The sequence below is a fragment of the Caretta caretta genome, chromosome 2 (assembly GCF_965140235.1).
Source record: "Caretta caretta isolate rCarCar2 chromosome 2, rCarCar1.hap1, whole genome shotgun sequence".
In the NCBI taxonomy this organism is placed as follows: domain Eukaryota; kingdom Metazoa; phylum Chordata; order Testudines; family Cheloniidae; genus Caretta; species Caretta caretta.
Window position 1 is genome coordinate 235,571,372 of NC_134207.1, and position 21,689 is coordinate 235,593,060.

The following is a 21,689-nucleotide window of genomic DNA, read 5'->3' on the forward strand; positions in this document are numbered from 1 at the left end:
TGTATCCGCAAAAAGAAAAGGAGTACTAGTGGCACCTTAGAGACTAACCAATTTATTTGAGCATGAGCTTTCGTGAGCTACACGCATCCGATGAAGTGCGCTGTAGCTCACGAAAGCTCATGCTCAAATAAATTGGTTAGTCTCTAAGGTGCTACTAGTACTCCTTTTCTTTTTATGAACATAAAGAAATTGTTGAGGCAGGGAGGGGGAAGTGCTAAAACATTTTCCTTCCACTCCCCAATAATTCCTATGATTATACTATTTTGTATCATTAACATACTGGATTTTATCCAGTTAAGAAAAGTTTATGCCACAGGTTATGTACATAGGGTATGTTTAGATTACTAATTCAAATACAAATTTTTAAAGGGCTGTTAACGGGTGTGCAAAAATACTGAAGCAGTAAAAAAATCAAACAACTGTGTAATCTAATAAGTGTTCTTACTGTTTCTTTATTAGTTTAAAGGAAACTAGAGCCTAGTAACAATATACCTCATACAATTCAAAACAAAGCAGTTGTTGTTATAGTTATTTACTTGGCATTTGCTTCCTTCAGGAAGTTATTGAGAACAGCTGTATGCAGCACATAATTACATTTTCCAAAGTAATACAACAGGTAAATTAACAAACTGCTTTCAAAAATGCTGTTTAAGGAAAACAGAAAGTCTCTAGAGTCTGCAATATTTATGATGCTGACTTGTTTTTTTAGGATAATGAGTTGTTGTTATAAATGTTTACTGTTTTTATAGTAGGACTCTTCTAAACAGTTATTTCTGCATTCCTAAATAGGACAATTCTCTATAGAAATGTCTTAACTTTGTAAAAATTTTATGAAAACCAAACTTATATTGGAATAACTGCCAGGCAAACATTAAACTTTTGTACTTTATTATTTTTAATTATGGAAATATGCCCTTGAAAACATTGTTAATTCTGTGACTTATGTCCCATACAAATAAAAGGATGCAGTTTAGAAACTGAAGCCTCACCACCATTGTTTTCTTTCAATTAAAATTCAGTATATTAAACACAGTTGAGTACATCCATACATATATGACACACCATTATCATCACATCTCGAAAGTTCAAATCAAGAGAGTGTCCTCTAAAGGTTTATTTCATAACATCATTAAGATTCAGTGTACACTGTAGTTCAAAATATTCTAATGGAGCAGATAATAGTGGTCTGTCAGAAATACACAAACACACAAATTCATTTGAAACCTAACAGTGTATGAATTAAAACTGAACATTAGAGTTGGATTTTATTTGAACTAAAGTGATGCTGAACTTTCTGGTTAATACATTTTTGCAGCATTACAAAATCAAATTTAAAACACAATGTAAAGTTATGGCTGAGCAACTGTATATGACATTCCAAGGTATACAAACTGTAAAAATGACAAATGATTTAGTGTGACTGACTAAATGTAGAAAAGGTGTATTCACAAGTTTGTAGGAAGATAAGTTATTAGTCACAAGACACAGTATGTTGTAATTTAAAAGCCCAATGCTTCATATTTAGAGAAGAGCACTCACTTTTGAATACCAAAGTCAATATCCTTAGAGGAAACCACTTTTTATACTGAGATGAAAGAAACATAAGTCTACTAAATTAGTTTTCAGGGAGACGTTTCAAGGATTGTAGTCCAATTTCTAGTTCACTGAATTTACAGATCTTCAGGCTAGGATGCTACTACTTCAGACTTTGTATTTTCCTTTGCCGTTGTCATTGATAACACATATGTGCTGAAACAACACAACACAGATTGCAACAGTATAATTAATTACATTATTGAATTGTCTTTAATCAGAAATATATTTGATTTTGACCAGCTAAATGGTCTAGTGATTAGTACTCTGCACTTTAGAGACCTAGATTTGAGTCATGATCCCAATTTCTCAGGCTGTGTTTACACTAGGAATTTTTGGACTAATTCCCAACTGGTGAAGCTCCACTACTGGTAGTACCAGTAGAGGTGCTAGACAAGTCTCAGGCTCTTATCACGGATTCACTGAGAACAGGGATAGAAGACACAGCAGTAAAACACCTCAGCTATCTGAGCCGTATCTACATTACATCTTCCACTGTTTGAGCTTCACTTATTGGGAATTACAGATCTGAAAAATCCTAGTATAGTCAAGACGTCACTCTTCAGGCTCACAGAAGATGGTAGTGTGGCAGAAGTGACTCATTCAGCTCTTGGGAGGTGGGGGGAAGAGATCTCAAGAGAAGGGGTAGGAAAGAATTGCTCACAATGATAAACAATGACTCCTCTAGGAATGGTGTCTGAGGTTCTAAAGGGAGTTCTATTTAGTGCTCTTCTGCTGGAAGGACCATGGCCATAACATAAAGCCTCAAGGGAGAGGAAAATAACAGGCTCTTCAAGGCTCCAACAAACTGAAAAATATATCTTGTTTATAGCTGAAAACACTTACATTTAGATCTCTGAAGTGCTCGTTGTAGTCTAAGGCATAACCTACCACAAATAAATTTGGAATTTCAAATCCATAATCTATATGGGGAAAAATAAATAGTATAAAAGTAAATATCCATTAAACAAACAATAAAGCTACTTAATGTACTAGTTCTCTTAATAAGAAAACGTATACATACAGAGCCAAATTCTGGCTATGTTAACTTTTGGCCCTTAGAGAAGTACAAATCATTATTACTTATGTGAGATTTAATTCTGGTCAGTTGTGGCCCCATGCCACAGATTATTTGGGTCTGGAGCACGAATTATCTGTGCCAACGGGCGGGAGGAGATGATACACAGGGGCAGTTGTCAAATCAGTGGCATAATACACTGCAATTTTGTAGCCCTATTATCTTGCCCTAAGATATCTCTCTGTGGTTCCAGGTGTGGAAGGAGCCAGAATCAAGGCAGAAAAGTTCTACCCAAGTTGGGTTGCAGCTTCTTAAGCATGAATGTGTAAAGCCAATCTATCCTTCATTACAGAGGAAACAAAGAAAGATTCTTTTTAGTGAATAATTCATAGGTAATAATTTATAGCCCTATATATGGGTCTATGTATTCTCTTTTGGGAACAGCAAATATTATTATATTACAATAGCATCAAAAATGTGCCAGGTGCTGTATAAACTAAGACCCCGTCCTGCAACGAGTAAAGCACATGCCTAAATTTAAGTATGTGAATAGACACATTAAGTGAATGAGACTATTCACATGCTGAAAGCTAAATGCAAGTGTAAGTCTTTGTAAGTGTGGCGTTTAGTACAGGATCAGCCCCATACAGGAAGATCTAGACCCTGCTCCAAATTGCTCACAATATAAAAAATAAGGCCAAGACACACAAACAGGTGGGCATACAAATGTTACATACACACAAGCAAGAGGGTTTGCACCTATTAATGTCTGTGGATAAACTACCTCTGGAAGAGCAAATACAGCTAACTGGAAGAGCTTTAAGAAGATTGAAGATTTAAGGAGACAGTGACCCCAAATATTTTGTACTCTTGGGGTTAGTTCTCCAGCAGTACAAATTAATAAGAGAACAAATCATATCTGCTTCTTGTTACTTTTTACTTGAAGTTTGTCATATGCACATACCTTTTTTTAACAATATGTTAAAATACGTGTTTAAGTTGTTCCCTAAGGAAGTGTCTTATTGAAGATTATATTTTACTTACATATTTAACCATAGTGAGTCCCATGAAATATATACTTAATATCACGGCCCAAATTTCATACATCAAAAGAGAGTCAAGAAACCAAAATGATGTATAGAAAGAGCCTCAGGGTGGAATGACTTGGTCATAGACCAGGATACTATGCTAGAAACACAGGTCACAGCAGACATGCATTCTCCCTAGTGCAGTCCATGCCAGACCTCCAAGCATATTTCACCCCACAATAGCCTCCCTCTCCCTCAAATTCCAAACAAATATCCTCCCATGGACAGTGTCACACTTCCTCAAGACACTCACCTACCCTCTTTCCAAGATCTCTTCATTTCACCATCTACCTAGTGCAGGCAGACCCCCTTTCTTCTCCTTTTCCCGAATAAACAGACACCTACTCTCCTCCTCAGTAGCAAGTGCTGGTGGGTCTTCCCCATGCAGATCCAGCTCCCTCAAATTTTAGCTCACATGCCTATTATTCATTGTGTCCTTTACTCTAACGAACCTACTATCATGGTAGTAGCTTGGTTCCTCCCCTATCATCTTCCCCCTGATCGACCTTATTATTCATAGTGTGGTATCAGCATTTCAAAGAAGTGCATGCTGACTGACAGCAGAGCAGCAAACGGCAGACAAATGATCAGAGAAAGAAAAAAAGGAAATCATGTGCTTTTTTGGTAGGTTACTTACAATTATCACTGTCTATCAAATAAACAAACTAAGCTTTAAATAAGGATACTTGTTTTAACAAAATTGTTTTGTTATTGTCATCAAACTCAACAGCTTGCAAATAACGATGCTACAAAAGACATAACTTTCTGTTTAGAAGGAAACTGGTGCCTCTTTTAAGGACATAATGAGGGGTGGGAAGAAAAGGACTTGCTAACCCACACTGTTACCAAAGATAGAAGGGAAAGCACTTGCTTGTCATAGGTAAATTAATGATTTTCTCGTAAAGTTTTCAGCAGGGAACACAAGACTAAAAAAAAACTGTTTAGGGTGTTAGTAGCCAGGGTATACTAATGAGGTCAGTCCTTCCAAACTGCAGCAGTCTCTATCTCACTGGCCAGGAGATTACTCACTGCAGAAGCTAAAACCCTGCACAGTGGTGGTAGAATAGTATACAATGCTACTGTTAGAGCTGTGTTAGATTATTGGATCATGATGTAAAGAAAATTCTCACAAGAGCACTTACAGTCAGGTCTGTACCCATCAGGTTGGGATGTTCTTTTCACCAACAAACTATCATTAAAAAAAAAAAGATTTTTTAATATAAAAAGTTGGATTTGTCTGGAGAACTTACATCAAAAAATATATTCATTTTCTCCAAATATCTCAGAATCCACTCCATTTCTGCTTCTCCTCTCTAGAATATCAATGTCCTCCTAGCAGAGAAGAGATGGGCATGCTTCCCTACAAAGTCCATCAGTGCCATCACTCTTTAAATAGCTAATGGGTTAACTGCAAAACAGTACAAAAGAATTTCTTCTCCTCTTCTCCACCCCCATCTTAGTGACTCAGACAGCTGTCTCTGTAGAGCTCCCAGAAAGATAGTGTAGTGCAACACGATTAAATCAGACTTGATCCTCCACAGGAAATCATGTTGTGCCACCATTAGGGTAACCATTTATTTTCTTTTAATAGTTAAACATGACTTTTGTGAATATTTTACTCACCTTGCCACCTTAATCATCTTTGGCTTGTATTTTTCTATGCTATTAAGCAGAGCCTTCATAGTCCTCCCAGTTCCAATAATATCCTTTGCAAAACATGAAAAATATATTAAGGAAAAAATAATCATGGAACAGGAAACTTGAGTAAAATTAGAACTGTTTCATATTTTTATTTCTGGGGAAATTATGGTTTTGTTTTCTTCCCCTAATGTACCGGAAGTAATATCCGGAAAAAGTTGGAGAAGCGGTTCAATTCTTTGAACGAGGCACCCTCCCCACTTGGATACAATTCAAGAGAAATACAAACCGGTTGGAGGATTGCCTGCTTCCTGCTGTAAAGGGCTAAATTCTGCCCTTGGATGCACTAGTGGGGATTCTGCTGACTTCAGTGGGCACTGCATACACATAACCATCAGATTTCTTATATCAAGCCCATGATCATAGTATCTCAGCACTTGTGCATCCAAGGACAAAATTTAGCCTTAAGAAGCATTTTGTCATGTAATCATAGAAATGTAGGGTTTGAAGGGACATCAAGAGGTTATCTAGTCCAGCTCTAAGACAGGACCAAAAATACCTAGACCTTCTCTGAAAGTTGTTGGTCTAATCCGTTCTTAAAAACTTCCAATGATGGAGATTCCACAGCCTTCCTTGGAAGCCTATTCCAGAGTTTTACTACTTTTATAGTTAGAAAGTTTTTCCTAATATCTAACCTAAAACTCCCTTGCTAGAGATTAAGCCCTTTATGCCTTGTCCTACCTTCAGTGGATATGGATAACAATGAATCACCATCCTCTTTATAACAATCCTTAATATATTTGAAGACTATTTCAAGTTCCACATTAGTCTTTTTTCATAAGACTAAACATGCCTTTTTTTTTTAACCTTTCCTCATAGCTCAGCTTTTCTACACCTTTTATCTTTTTTTTGTAGCTCTCCTCTGGACTCTCTCCAATTTGTTCACATCTTTTTTAAACTGTGGTGCCCAGAATTGGACATAGTACTCCAGCTGAGGAATCACCAGTGTCAAGTACAGGGGGACAGCTACCTTCCATGTTTTACATAGGACACTCTTGATAAGACATCCTAGAATAAGAACCCCTTTTCACAACTGCATCACATTATTGGTTCATAGGCAATTTGTGATCCACTATAACACCCAGATCCTTTTCTGCAGTGCTACCAGATAACCAATTATTCCCCATTTCGTATCTATGTATTTTATTTTTCATTCCTAAGTTAAATACTTTGTACTTTATTGAATTTCATCATGTTAATTTCAGACCAATTCTCCAATTTGTCAAAGTTGTTTTAAATTCTAATCCCATCCCCCAAAGTGCTTGCAACTCCTCCCAGCTTGGTGTCATACACAAATTTTATATGCATACTCTCCACTCCAAGTCATTAAAGTTAATATTCAATACTACCAGACCAAGGGCAGACTCCTGTCGGATCCCACTTAATACATCCTCCCAGTTTGACAATGAACCAGTGATAACTGCTCTTTGAGTATAGTTTTTCAACCAGTTATCTACTCTCCTTATAGTAAATTCATCTAGACCATATTTCCCTAGTTTGCTTATGAGATGGTCATGTGGGACTGAGTCGAAAGCCATTCCAAAATCATGATATACAATATCTACCCATTTTAATATAATTTGCTGCAGATTTTTTTTATCCTTTAGGAAAGTGTGGGGCTAAACCAACCCGATTACAGAACGGGCCTCACCTGAGAAGAATCAGGTAATTCTTGTGTAAAAAGGACCCATGGTTAAGTAGCGATAAAGCCCAGAGGGGGAAAGAGCTGGAGGGAGGTTCCTATAAAGGCAGGAAGCTCAGAGCAGGAAGTGGCCCAAAGTCAGCAGGGGAAAGTGCTTCAGGCAGGAAGGCCTGGGAGAGACTCTGATAGAACTTGCTGCCCCAGAGAAAGCGGAAGTCTCTGTTGTGTTAAGACATTTTTGGACTTTTAGTTTTGGACAACTGAGACCCCGGATGGGGAGGACCAAAGACCGAGACCGGGCTGACTGGATGGGTTATTAAGAAAGATATCACCACAGCACTGGATGACTGTTGGCAGGGAGTGTTAACACAGTGAGATAGCCGCAATGCCAAGCCTGGCCATGTGGGGTTCCCTAGTATTGGGGGGACTGTTAAATCACTGTTGAAGAAACAAGTGCTACACAATACCAAGGATCCTGCTTTATTATTCATACAATCAATGGATCTCTTTACTTTTTGATTTTTCCTTCCACACTGACAAATTCAAAATCCTGCCCACTATTAAATTCCCTCATGTCACCTTCCATGCTGCTTACCCTCACAACTCTTCCCCTCATGGGCAGACTTAGCTGGTATGCTAATCACATACAGATGTGTTTACAAATATGGCCTATGTGGCTTTCTTCCCTGTAACATATATGCTACATTTAAAGATAACTACAGATACAGACAGAGCTTTTGAAGTTCCTTCCAGCTGATATCTGCTTTCCACCACCTCTCTCTCTCAAGATCACTGCTTCAAGCTAGCCACTTTCCTTTGAAGTGCTGGCATGATGGAACACTCCAGAATGAACAGTGCTGATAATCAGTCATGGGCACTTCAAAGAAAGACAGTCTGAACCAGTCTGTGAACAAGACATACACAGCATTGAAGCTGTGAGGGGTATCCAGGACCATATCATTTTACCAGTTCCATCCCAAAGCCATGCAATCAGGGAGCTTAGGACAGCCTCTACTGTCCCCCAAACTACTGAACCACTAGCAGAAGAAAGCAGCAATTTGTGATGACATCAATCAAAAAAGAGCAGGTGGTGCAGCCAGGAAGTTTCCTGGGCACAAGAGACTGGATCCTGCACTAACCCATGAGAGCAGCACAAATATGGTGTCATCAGTAAGCCTATCCGAGGTGGTGGAGGGGTCAACACCCAAATAAAATGCTTCCTTTCTTTATTGCCCTCCCACATCGTGAAGGGTGAACATTATCACTGACAGTATTTTAGGACTTTATTATCTATGTATAATATTATATGACTAGCCACTTTACCTCCACAATTAACACACTCTGAAACAAAACAAAAGAAACTCAGTTATACAGGATTGTATACAAGAAGTAATGCAAAATGAATCATAATACATGCTAATTAAAATAAATAAGCATTTATAAAAAATAAACGTTAAAGCTAAATTAGGGCCCTTGTGCAGCTGTGCAACAGGTTGGGGCAGAAACAGCCTCCGTATTATTTTATGGCCTGAATAAGAGACAGCCCCAATTGCAGGCACAGCATTCACAGGCTATTGCCCTCCCCAACTGTGTGACAGGCAGCAGAGCTTGTCATCTACGCACGAAGGGGTATAGCAGCAGGTAGTGCAATTAGATGGGAGAGATTCAACTGGGAGTATTGTGCTCAAAAGCTGTAGTAGGCTGTTCATAATATAGCCAAAGATAAATATTCTGAATACTATGTCCTAGTGAGAAATTAGTTGTTGAAAGCTTCCAGTCTCCTAAACATAACAAAAATTTGCTTTAATCTTTTTTTTTTTTTAAAGGCACATAACATTTGTCCTCAGAAATGTCAACATTTATTTAATCATGTCACCTGAGGTCACTCAGGTTTATAAGTGTCTTGTAACGGAGGTGACAGAAATATGGATTACGAAAGCTTGTTCTTTAAGAAATATCAGAGATGCTATATTTTTATATCTAAATTGATACATCATATATACATAATACACATAAAAACTATGTTAAAAGAGCATTGTTAAGGTTGAAAAGTCAAGTACCCAAGAGTTAAGAAATGCACAGGCAACCTTAATGCTAGCAACTTTAATTCTGCCCCCTTTCAGATATGCATTATTGTTATGCTGGGGGTTGGCATGAGGCTGTTGGGCATGATGGTCATCTTGCATTTAAGCTAAATGAGGGAATACTTAAATGCCCATTTCTTTAGTGATAGCTGAAACAATGGAAAACCATTGCCTAAGGAATAAATTGCATGCAAGCTTGGGTGGCTGGACCATGTAGATTAAGGGTTTTCCTGGAAGTCTGATAATGTGTATGGGGGGGAATTGATTTGATTGCATCGGTGTGTCTGCCAGCAGAAGCCGACAGAGAAGGCAGCAGAAAAGCTAAAGAGGCAAGAAAAGCACTTGATAATATTGCTCTGAAAGAGTGAAGAGGGAATTTTTTTTGGCAGAGTGCTGGTTAGTAAGAGGCTTCTAACTGTGAGCAGAGAAACTAACTCCTATTGTTAGATTTCTTACTGCTTTCAGGGAAACAGGATTTAGTGTATATACTCTGAAAATAAACAACACTGTATAAAAAATACACAATTTTATTATCAATTTCTACACCTAATGGAAACAACCTGTAAGACCCTGAGTATTGGCTAAGCCAGTGGTTTTCAAACGGTGGATCTCAACCCACTACTCGGTCACAGAACATAAGGCACTGGGTTGCAGTGGCTCTGGTCAGCACCGCCGACCGGGCCGTTAAAAGTCCCATCAGCAGTGCTGCCCGGGTAAGGCATGCTAGTCCCTACCTGTTCCGACACTGTGCTGTGCCCCTGAAGTGGCCAGCAGCAGGTCTGGCTCCTAGATGGGGGGCCACGGGGCTCCATGTGCTGCCCCGAGCACCGGCTCCACACTCCCACTGGCCGGGAACCAAGTGGGGGTGTGGCGCTCTGTAAGTGAGTGTGCTCTAGTAAACACAGATTCGTCTGCTCATTTCTTCAAAACATGACCCCTGTTGCCTCATCCTTGTCCCAGTCTTGTCTCTTCTCCATTCTTAGCTCCTTGTCCTAGTCCCATTCTCATTGCCTACCCAGTCCCAGTCTCCACTCCTCAGGCCTCTCATCCCAATTCCTATCTCCTGGCACAGCCAATCATTTTCTCCGACTTTGGGCTCACTGAGTTTTAATTTCACCTCCACACTCCAAGTTTCTCTCAGCATGAACAATTTCAGCCTGAATGGTTAAAATTTGTACAAAGTTATAAGTAATTGAAAATAGGGTCTTAAAATGGGAAGGGTCAGGCAACCTACCAGCCTCACCTGTAACGGGGAGGGTGGGAGAGGGGGAGAGACACACACACACACACACGCTCACTCAAAACGGTCACTCAGAAAAACTGCATCTCTAATGCTGGATTAACTGGAAAGTGCTAAATGAAATAATGTTTGGCACGAACATGACTAACACTTAGGGCTTGATTTGGAGAACAATTCCCACCAGTTGGAATTGTGAGTGCAAACTGAGGACATATCTGCTATTAAAATATCTTAGAATATAGTACTTTGTCATTCAAGTTCTAGTTCCACCAAAATCTACTTAATATTAATGTATTATTTTAATGGTTTTCTACTCCCTTTTCTCAGTATGAGATCGTACAGCAACAAAATGAATGATCGTATTAATGCCACATTTTAATCTGTTTTGCAGAGGAAACTGATGTTATACAACACCAATTAATACAAGAATAACTGCCTTTTTAGTGTAAATAACAAAATGGGTATTATATTGTGTTAATGCACAGTTAAGCTTACTTTTCTGCCTATTTTCCACATAGACCATCTGCGTAATGAAATCATTCTTCCTTCCTCTTTAAGTACTGCTTTGAATAGCTATGCTTGGATCAAAACAGTCTTTTCAATGAATCAAATCTCTATTTCTCTTTCATCATCAGTATGTTCAGCCATAGTGGAAAAGGAAACTCAGTCATACAGAATGCTCTTCAGATTGCCAAATACTGGAAATAAAATATCCTAACTTACAATTCCCACAATTAAATTTTTTACAATTCAACAAAATATTAGAATCTTCAATATGGGCTACATTCTGCCCCAGTTATACCCCTGCAATCCCATTACACGTAATGGAGTTACAGAGACATAACAGGACAGAACTTTGTTCCTTATTTACAAAAAGAAATGAAAGAAAACTACATTCATTTAAATGAATTGGTTAAACTATAAAAGTGTTACATTTCCAAATGTACAGCTAATACAGATTGTGTTCTTCTTCCATATAGAATCAGACCCCTTTTTCCAACAGCTTCTTAGTTGATGTACTACTTAGTTTTCTATTTAAAATTTAAAATTAACAAACCTTTCCAGTCAGCTTTGAAAGATCATCTCCTCCTATTATCTGCATATTTTGTGTAGACTGATCATTCTGAAAGAAGAAAGACAATACATCATTAAATACAATTTAAAAGTTAAGTGTTAGAACAGAAAAAAATAAACAGTTTTGGATTCTTTGGCTCCTGTAATTCCAATTACCATTATTTTTATGTCAAGACTTAGTACTAGTATATGGCAGAATCATTCTATAAGCTTGTCTCTTTTGGCCTGACAATCTTCTCCTTAATAGATTTTTTTCTCAACTTGTCTCTATCTGCATGTGAGATTATTTATATTTCTGCTCTCACCAATATATACAAATATTAAGGGTATTTAATTTTTTTTCCAGAGAAGTGATGTTCCCCTGTTCATTCTTTCTTATTCTGACTGGTGTGGAACAGTATCTTTGCCCTTAATGTGCCACATGCACCTCTTACAATAAGAAAAGGGAAAAAACCAAGAGAACATCATCACTTCTATGAACACTTGATAAACACCTGTAGTGCATTTTCTTATTAGCAGAATCACTATGGATATAGATAGAACGCACCTACAGGTGTTACTCATGATGAGTTCTAGCCTATTTAAGAACCAATGCACTTAATTTATTTTGAAAAATAAAAGGATGTATTGATTTTACAGACATCCCTGTCTACATGTGTCTTAATCTCACATATAGGGAAATACAATTTAATCTTTTTTTAACGGATTCAAATGAAATGTGTCAGGTCAATTCAATAAAATGAATATTCTGATTCGGGTCAAACTGACCTGAAACAAAATATTTCATTTTGATTATACCATGGTAAATTTTGATTTTTGCGGAAATTGCATTTTTCATCAGAAAATCATTCAGATTGAAAATTTTCCAAGAAGCTGTAGTCAAAACCCTTTAATATCAGTAGTAAAGGACTGGACCACACAATCAGGACAGAAAATTAATTTTTGATGGAAGTGCACAGATGTCTTAAATGAGTAACACAGATTAAAGTAAAAAAACAAACCAAAAACAAAAAAGTAATTCTAGGCCTGCTGAGGAAGTACACTCTTCCCAATTAAAGAAAGAGAATAGGTAAGAAATAAAAATAATTGATAGAGTTTTTGCCAAGTCAGTACAGGCACTAAGCTAATACTGTATAATTTTATAATTTTAATCTAACTTTAAGAAACAGCTGCAGAACCAGTATTTTCTTAACGTGACCTAATTTATTAGTAACATCAGAAAACTGTACAGCTATGAAAAAATTACAAAATGTGCAACTTTTGAACATTTTTCTTATATTTTATCAACTTTTAAAAAGAAAACTATTTCCTTTAAAAAAAATTTAACTTGTTAAAATCACATGACCATGATCTTAAAAATTGGTGCCTCCAATTCGGTTTCTAAGTCCATAATTAAACACCTGTATAGGTGTCCTGTTTTTCAAAAGTACTGGGTACAAAGATTGCAGGATACTCATCCGAAATCCTCAGCTGGAGTTTACTAGAGAGACTTTATGTTATAAATTAGTGCAACACATCCCTTATCTGCAGTTCTTCACCATCAACAATATGGATATATTCCACTTAACCTTATAACCATTATATGCCTTGTGTGAGATTCTGTGGTGCACCTCAAAGAGAGGTATTTCTTGCAGTGCAGGTGGAGAGGAGCTATGATAGCTTCAACCCACTTTTGCACCCTCCTGATCTTAGGCTGGCATAATTCAGACTAAGTGCCTATCTAAATAACAGCAGCCTTCCTAGACTACCTTATGGATCACAATGTTTTCTAAACACTCCATAGTGCTACAAGCTGCAGTCCCACCCACAAGACAGCCTTCTCACCCCCAGCCTCACCCTTATATCAGGACATGTAAAAGAGGGCCCTCAGAAGACAGTCTTACAGCTGTCTTTGCAGTTCCTATGCTGGGAAAATTCTCCCCAGCTGGATTGGGGGCTTTTAAGATCCCCTTTATGCTGCTCCAGCCCCTTTACCCAGAGAAACAGGGACAAAGTGGGGAGAGGATTGCACCCCTTACATTTTTAAATAAAAAAGTTCAGTGTTTTTTTCTTAAAAAACAAAGTAAAAAAAAAACATGCGTCCTAAGGAATTTTTTTTTAATACTAAACACAAAATGGAAAAGATATAGAATGTGTTTTTCTATAAGTTCTTCATATGAAAAAATCATCAAAAACAAATAATAAACTATTTGGCCTAGAGCAAAATAGATTAGCCCTTAAAAATCAAGTGAACTGGTTGAAACAGCAATATAAGGCAAAGACATTGAAAATATCTGAAATGAACTAGAATTGTAATTGGAAATTTAATCACTCTTCTGGTTGCAAAAGCTGAGAAAGCCTTGTAATACACTATACAACTTTTCTGGAAAACTTAACGTAAACAAACTGCTCATCTGAAAATTAAATGAAAACACGGAAGATATTTTGGAGTCCTATCCGCACACTACTAAGGACTTGATTACTGAAAAAGATGGTTACCTTTCGTAACTCGTGTTCTTTGAGATGTGTTGCTCATGTCCGTTCCATTGTAGGTATATGTGCTTGCTACAAGCACTGGTGCTGGAAGTTTTTCCCTCAGTGGGATCTGTAGGGGACCGGCTCCGGTGCCTCTGGAGTGGTGAGCATATGCACCAGTACAAGGCATACTGCCGGCTCCCCCTCTCAGTTCCTTCTTGCTGGAATTCCGACAGAGCAGAAGGAGGGCAGATCATAGAATGGACATGAGCAACATATCTCGAACAAAAACAGTTATGAAAGGTAATCCTCTTTTCTTCTTTGACTGCTTGCTTATGTCCATTCCATTGTAGATGACTCACAAGCAGTACCACCAGAGGCACGTAGGAGTTCATCAACATGTTGACTGCAATATAGCTCTGCCGAAGCCAGCATCTTCTCTGGCATGCTGAGTGATGGCGTAATGCATCGTGAACGTGTGTACTGAAGACCATGCCGTGGCCCTGCAGATGTCCTGGACAGGGACATGCTCCAGGAAGGCAGCCAAAGACGCCTGTGCCCTTGTCGAGTGAGCCTTCGCTATCGGTGGTGGCACAGCCTGCGCCAACTCGTAACAAGTACAGATGCAGGTGGTGATCCAATTCGAAATCCTCTGAGAGAACACTGGAAGACCCTTTGTCCTGTCAGCTATCGCGATGAAGAGCTGGGTCGATCTGTGGAAGGGCTTGGTGCGCTCCAGGTAGAAAGCAATGGCACGCCTGACATCTAGAGTGTGCAGCCACCTCTCCTCATTGGTTGTGTGCGGCATTGGACAAAACGCTGGGAAGAAGATATCCTGGTTGACATGGAAGTGCAATACCACCTTTGGCAGGAAGGCCGAATGGGGCTGCAGCTGGACCTTGTCCTTGTAGTATACCATGTATGGGGGCTCCGAAGTGAGGGCTTTAATCTCGGAGACACGTCTCACCAAGGTAATAGCTATGAGGAATGCAACCTTCCACAACAACAAGTGGGAAGGGAACAAAAAGCCATAGGCTCAACGGGTGGACCCGTGAGCCTGGAGAGGACCAGGTTGAGGTCCCACTGGGGAACCGAGTCCCGGATCAGAGGAAAGAAAGAGTCTTTTAAGGCCTTTCAGGAACCTGATCGACATCTCATGCGAGAATACTGATCTACCCTGGATGCGAGAATGGAAGGCCAATATGGCTGCCAGGTGCACCTTGATCAAAGAGAAGGCGAGGCCCTGGTGCTTTAAGTGAAACAAATAATCCAGAATGGACTGCAGAGATGACTGGGTCGGGGGGATATTGTGCTCCGATGCCCAGCAGAAGAAATGCTTTTGTTTTGCCAGGTAAGTTGCTCTGGTGGAGGGCTTTCTGCTCTCCAAGAAAACCTGCTGTACCTGACTAGAGCAGGTTTGTTCCTCTTGATTCAGCCATGCAGCATCCAACCTGTGAGGTGGAGAGGGGCAAGGTTCGGGTGCAGAAACCAATCGTGATCCTGCGAGAGTAGGTCTGGGTGGCTGGGAAAATGGCCACAGGATTGTTATGAGCAGGTCCATGAGCATGCCAAACCAATGTTGGCGAGGCCATGCTGGGGCGATCATAATGACCTGTTCCTCATCCCTCTTGATTTTTGAGAGGGCTTTGCTGATGAGCAGAATTGGTGGGAAGGTATTCATCAGGTCTCCTGACCATGGACAGGAGAAAGGCAACGAAAGTGAGCCTCAGCTGAGGCACTGGAGAGAGCAGAACTGATGACACTTTCTGTTCTGTCTGGTGGCAAAGAGGTCCACTCGGGGAGCTCCCCACTGCCGGAAGAGCATTCTGACGACCTCTGAGTGGAGGGACGACTTGTGGCGAGAGAAGAAGGACCTGCTGAGGCGATCCGCCAGCATGTTCTGGACACCGGGGAGGTGCGAGGCTTCCAGGGTGATTACATGCTGACAGAGGGCCTCCTGGCACAGAGTCGACAAACGAGGTCCCCCCATCTGTTGACACACAACATGGAGGCCAGGTTGTCTGTCAACACCTGCACCATCCTACTGGACAGTTGGGGAAGGAAGACTCCACAAGCCAGACAGATGGCTCTGAGCTCCCTGACATTTATATGAAGTGTGAGCTCCTCTTGAGACCATAACCCTTGAGTTTGCAGTATACTGAGATGCACTCCCAAACCGAGGTCAGCCGCATCTGAAATCAGGGAGACTGTGGGTCACAGGCTTGAGAACAGCACACCTTCCAACACCAGAATCGGGTCAGACCACCACTGCAGGGAGGTAAGTACCCATGGCGGGATCATGATGACCTTGTCTAGGTGATGTCTGGCCAGGGAGTAGACCGATGTCAGGCACATCTGGAGGGGGCGTAGTCTGAGTCTCACATGTCGGACAAAGTACGTGCATACTGCCATGTGCCCCAATAATCTGAGACAGACCTGAGCAGTGGTGAGCAGGTGGGCAGTGACGCTGGCTATCAGATCTGACATTGCTCTGAACCTGGCCTCTGGCAGGAATGCTCTGGATTGAGTAGAGTAGAGTATCGCTCCGATAAATTCTATCCATTGGACCAGGATCAACTTCGATTTTTGTTTATTTATCAACAGGCCCAGAGCTTGACAAGTGGCTCACAATGTCTCAATACGGTCTGTCTGTTCTGAAAACAGTGCAAGGCCATTGAATGGGAGGTCCTGAATGGATTGCTGAACCTCCACCGACAGGCCCGACGACTGCAATCAGGACACACACCTTATAGAAATGGCTGAAAGCATGATCCAGGCCACAGTTCTGCCCTCATTGAGGATAGCCATTGAGCATTCCTTTCTGAGCCTCTGGCATTGAGTCCACAAAGTTGGCCATGGACTGCCAGATATTAAAGTTAAAACGGCCAAGTAAGGCCTGATGGTTGGCCACTCTCAGCTAGAGGCTGTACGTAGAATAAATCTTTCTACCAAAGAGATTGAACCTCTTTGTGTCCTTATTCTTAGGTATCTATCCCGGTTGGCCCTGTCTATCATGCTCGTTGGCTGCCAACACAACCAGTGAGCTTGGGAGAGGGTGTCTATAAAGATACTCAAACCCCTTGGCAGGGACATAGTATTTTCTTTCCGCCCACTTAGAGATGGGAGGCAGAGAGGAGGGTGTCTGCCACAGGGCCTTAGTAAAATTTTCACCACTCCCTCGTGTGCTGGCAATGCCATTTTGGAGGGGGCTGCTGCACTTAGCACATCGATCAGGGAGTCCATGGGCTCCGCCAGTTCCTTGGCTTCCAGCCCCACATTTGATGCCACCCTATTCAAAAGCTCCTAGTGGGCCTTGCATTATCCTTGGGGACCATATGAGAGGGCCCCACTATCGCCTCATCTGGCGAAGATGATGATGAGGCAGGTACAGGTGGGTCTGCCAACTCCACCGCTTCTGCTAGGGGAGCCTCAGCCAAATCTGGCTGTCCCTGGACAGTCTGTTCTGACTCCGCGTCCGAGCCAGGGGGTGGGCAGGAGACTGTCGCTGACCATCTTTCAGATGCCCCTGAGACTGACCAATGCCCCTGTGATGGGTGGGGAAACTCCCAGGGGTTCCATAGTTGCCAGGGGGCCGGCCATGGCCCTGGGATCAAGGTCCCCTCTGGGCCACTAGAGGGGAATGCCAACGCCTCCGGTGGGCAGGTTCTCCTTCTCGCCGTCCTAGTCCAAGGAGGGAGAGACTTGTCTGGGGGACCAGGACGATACTGAGGCTGCCTGTCTACGCCAATCCTGTCGGCTCTGTCCACAGACCTCCTTTGGGGACCTTGATTGGGGTGATGGCTCTCAGTGCTGTGACTCTAGTGACTGGGGGCAGTGTTTGGCAGATTGGTGATGGTACCCCGGTGATCGACGCCTCATGTTTAGACAGCAGTGTCATTTCGTTGACCAGGAGCGGGAATGGGAGTGAGAAGATCACAGTCTCGGAGACCAACAAGGTGCCTGTAGTGATCTGTAATGGCAATCCGGAGATGGGGCTCCAGGGACCGGCGTCTCGACCCTCTGGAATGGTGTTGTGGACTGGGAGAATGCCTTGGATGCTCTGGGCACTGGGAACTGGTGCTATGCCTCTGCAGGTCTGCGCCAGACCGCCAGTGATTGTCGCCGTGATCTCAAGGAATGCTGTCTAGAGTCCAGGGACAGATGCTGGGAACTCTGGAAGGTAAGCAGACCCACGTCCAGGGGCTGGTGGCATTGTTCAGGTGAGCGCTGGTGGAGCACCCCCTGTGGTGGGGAGCGGTGCCACACTGATGGAAACTACCGGAAGGGTGCCAGGGGAGGTTTACCCCTTGAATAGGGCACCTCAGTGGCCAGCTTGGCAGCAGCGGAAGGCACAATATGTCCTTAGCGGTCTGAAAGGCCTCTGGTGTGGACGGCACTGCCAGGTGTTGAGTGCCTCTGCTGCTTCCCAGGGTGGTGGCAGGGACTTGAATTGGGCTCGACAGCTCAATGGGAGTTGGAGCTAGCCACCATTTGGTGGGTCTCTGCTCTCCTTTGGCTCTCTCCTTCCATTTACAAGACATAGGAGAACATCCACTCTGGGTTTTGCTTTTTAGCCAGTACCAGGGATGTGGATCGGTGCCGGTCAGAGATCAGTGCCAGTGGCACGCTCCACATCGAGGCCGCGGTGCTTGGAGCAGAGTCCGATCTTGTCGGGTCTGTGGCTGGTGTGAGGGCCAACTCCATAAGGAGTCCTCTGTATCAAACATCCCATTCCTTCTTGGTCTGCGGCCTGAAGCTCTTGCAAATGCGACACTTGTCACCCATGTGGGTTTTTCCCTAAACACTTCACTGCGGATCACTGTCTGGCATAAGTTTTTTGTAACAGTCACAAGGTTTGAAGCTCGGGACTGGGGCAGGCCCCGTCTGAAGGCTAAGTCCCATACGGGACTAACTATTTCTAACAACACTTAAGGAACTACTAACTATACAACTTTAAACAACTATATACAACAAATTCACTACTAGGTACAGTAGAGATAGGAAAGCTTGCAAAGGCAAGGAGACGTTCCAGCATCATCACGGGCAGTAAGAAGGAACTGAGGGAGGGAGGAGCCAGCGGAGCCCCTTATACCAGTGCAGGCGCCACGGTAGGTCCCCTATGGATACCTAAGGTACCCCTATGGTCCCCTAAGGAAAAAACTTCAAGCACCAGTGCGTGTGGCGAGCACACACATGTACAATGGAATGGACATGAGCAAGCACTCGAAGAAGAACAAAGACTATATATGAAATTTTTGCAGGTTTTAAATTTCACATCACAATACGTCCATATGAACAGAAAGTAGCAATCTGGATTAAATCTTTCAATACCTGTTTTTATGATCCTTCCGGTATGGCATACAACTTCCAACAACCTCTTCAATGCTACACAACATAAAAAATTTCAAATAGGTTCCTGGGAAATTTTGAACCCTTGGAGATGGATGGAATATAAAACAAGCAATCTGCATAAGAAAGATATATTGCTATGATTTGAAGCAGCAAAATGCTACTTTCAGTACTTACAGGTCAGGTGTTTTGGCACCAAATGCTATAGAAGCACCTTATGGAAAAACCTGCATACTAGAAGTCAAGTATGGGAACCTAAGAAGTAAGAGAACCACTTCTAGCACATATTAGACCTATCTCACCAGAATAACTACAATATTTTTACATTGTGTTTCTAAACTAGAGAGGGTGGGATTCTCCCAAATAAAACACAAATATACAACGGCTGTTGTGGGGAACAGAGCCTTTCTGGCTTCAGGGTTGAAGTAAAAGGAGAAAAACATCCCCAGGAGGAGGGAGATTAATGAAAGACTGGATTTTTAAACGTAAAAAAAAAAAAAAAATCCCTTTCAGCAATTTCACAGGACTATTTCCTTTGCGTATTGGTATTTTTGGCTTCAGCCGAAAGGAAGACGCTGGAGCAGCATATTCATTGCTGGCAAATAGTTTGGTAAGTCTGAACACGAGAGCCATTCAGAGCACAGGGATTACAGTAGCCAATCAGAAAGAGAACTGCATCTTCAAACACTAGCTATTGTGACACAACTGCAAACAGTTATGTAAATCTGTGTTCTGATTAGCTGATAATTGATGTCAGAATACAAGACTAAGTATTCAGTATGGCTATTGGGAACTACCATGCAGTAAGTAGGCAATTCAGACACCCAGAATCAATCTGGGTGCATAGAACTGCATAACCATGAAAAAACAAACAGTCATGCATCAGTATCTATATATCATCCAGCAGTTAGGAAAATTCCATTTCAGTACAAAAATCTGATAATTTATTATACAAACCTTGAAGATAAAGATATTTCTCATACATGGCTAACTCAGACTTTAATACAAATACTTGACAAATAGTGACATTGCACAGCATAATATAAACTTGTAATAATAATAATGCATACAGAAAGGCATGGCGTCATGGTTACCATAGGAATTTCACTTCCAAATTTTCTGACTTCTCTGGATTTGGAATCTCAAATTAACATCGAACTAAGTCTTAAGCATCAAAAATTCAGAGAATCATAGATGTCAGATGAAAAAAACTATTACATCATTCAACAGAAATTTAGTGTACAGGCTATATTTAGTTGCAAATCATCATGTTTGAATGGTTACCAACCAATGAGTCAAATTTTTTTTAGGAAAATAACTAAAAAGCACAAACGCAAAACACGATTAAAATTGATTATTTAAATCCAGGTTGCCTGTTTGTTGATTTAAATCATGATTAAAATTGGTGATTCAAATTGTTTTGATTTAAATCAATCCACCCTGCCCTCAAACCCACACAATATCTGGTCTTCTTTGAACTTCCTCCAGTCTATTCAACTTTTTCTGGCAAAGTGGTGCTTAAATCTGAACGCAGTATGCCAGGTGGCCACAAAGAATCTCTGCTATATGACATGATGCCTTTGTCTATGCAGCATCAAAACTGCATTGGTCTTTCTCAGCAGACCTATCACATTGCAAAGTCATGTCTAATTTGTGTCCACTCTTACATTTAGGCCTCTTTCAGCATGCTGCTTCCCAGATTGCTTTGCTTCATCCCATTTAATATCTATGTTTCAGATTACTTTACTCCAAATTATAATTTATTTTTTTCCAACTGGAATCTCATTTTGTTATTTCCAGCCCATGTTTCTAATCTCACTAGCTACCTTCCTATAATGTCTATGTTCTAATTGAGGTTTACAACTCCTCCCCAAAATAGGACCATCTGGGAATGTCATGCACATGCTCTTTACTGTCTTTTCCAGAGCACTAATGAAGATGTTAAATAAGACATTTCCTATCCCTATGGTACTTCAGGGTACCTCCTCTAAACACAAAATCACTGCCATTTCTCATTACCCATTGTTTACTGTCTTCTGGCCATCCTTCAAGACACCCCCCGCCCCCAAAAATAGCCTGTCACTTACAAAATACAAAAACTAAAATCAGAAAAATCTTAAATCTATTCTGGAAATTTCAGAGAAAAGAGGACTTCTCGCTTCGCCATTTACAGGGGCTAATCTTTCAGGGCCTGTGCTTGGATGTGCAGAGACTGAAAGAGAAAGGGTGCAAGAACCCTTTTCATTTTTCTGAACCCCACAAATGGGTCTGAAGAGCAGCCTACAGGGAATGGTCTAGAGGTGAGGCCACGGCCCTGTACCATTTCCACACTAGTTCTCAGAGCTGGATGGGAAACAATTTTCCCATCCTATGAATAGCTGAGTTTGAAACTTTTTCCCATCTCAAATCAGGATGAAAAGTTGAAAATATCCACAAACAGAAAAAAATG

At 41.3% G+C, this 21,689-nt stretch overlaps 1 protein-coding gene across 3 annotated transcripts in view; it reads right to left on the bottom strand.

Moving 5' to 3' along the window:
* Positions 1-417: 417 nt before the first annotated feature.
* Positions 418-21,689, bottom strand: part of PRTFDC1 (phosphoribosyl transferase domain containing 1) — a 68,226-nt gene continuing 46,954 nt past the window's right edge. Inside the window, exons 4-9 of one of the 3 annotated variants that reach the window (XM_075124802.1) lie at positions 11,421-11,486; positions 8,363-8,380; positions 5,323-5,405; positions 4,842-4,888; positions 2,440-2,516; positions 419-1,749 (exon numbers count right to left, since the gene is read on the bottom strand). In XM_075124802.1, coding sequence (XP_074980903.1) covers positions 1,702-1,749; positions 2,440-2,516; positions 4,842-4,888; positions 5,323-5,405; positions 8,363-8,380; positions 11,421-11,486 — 339 coding nt within the window. In that variant the 3' untranslated portion in view covers positions 419-1,701. Of the gene's footprint in view, positions 1,750-2,439; positions 2,517-4,841; positions 4,889-5,322; positions 5,406-8,362; positions 8,381-11,420; positions 11,487-21,689 lie in introns of all 3 variants that reach the window. The other 2 variants (XM_075124803.1, XM_048836962.2) reach the window with 2 other exon arrangements.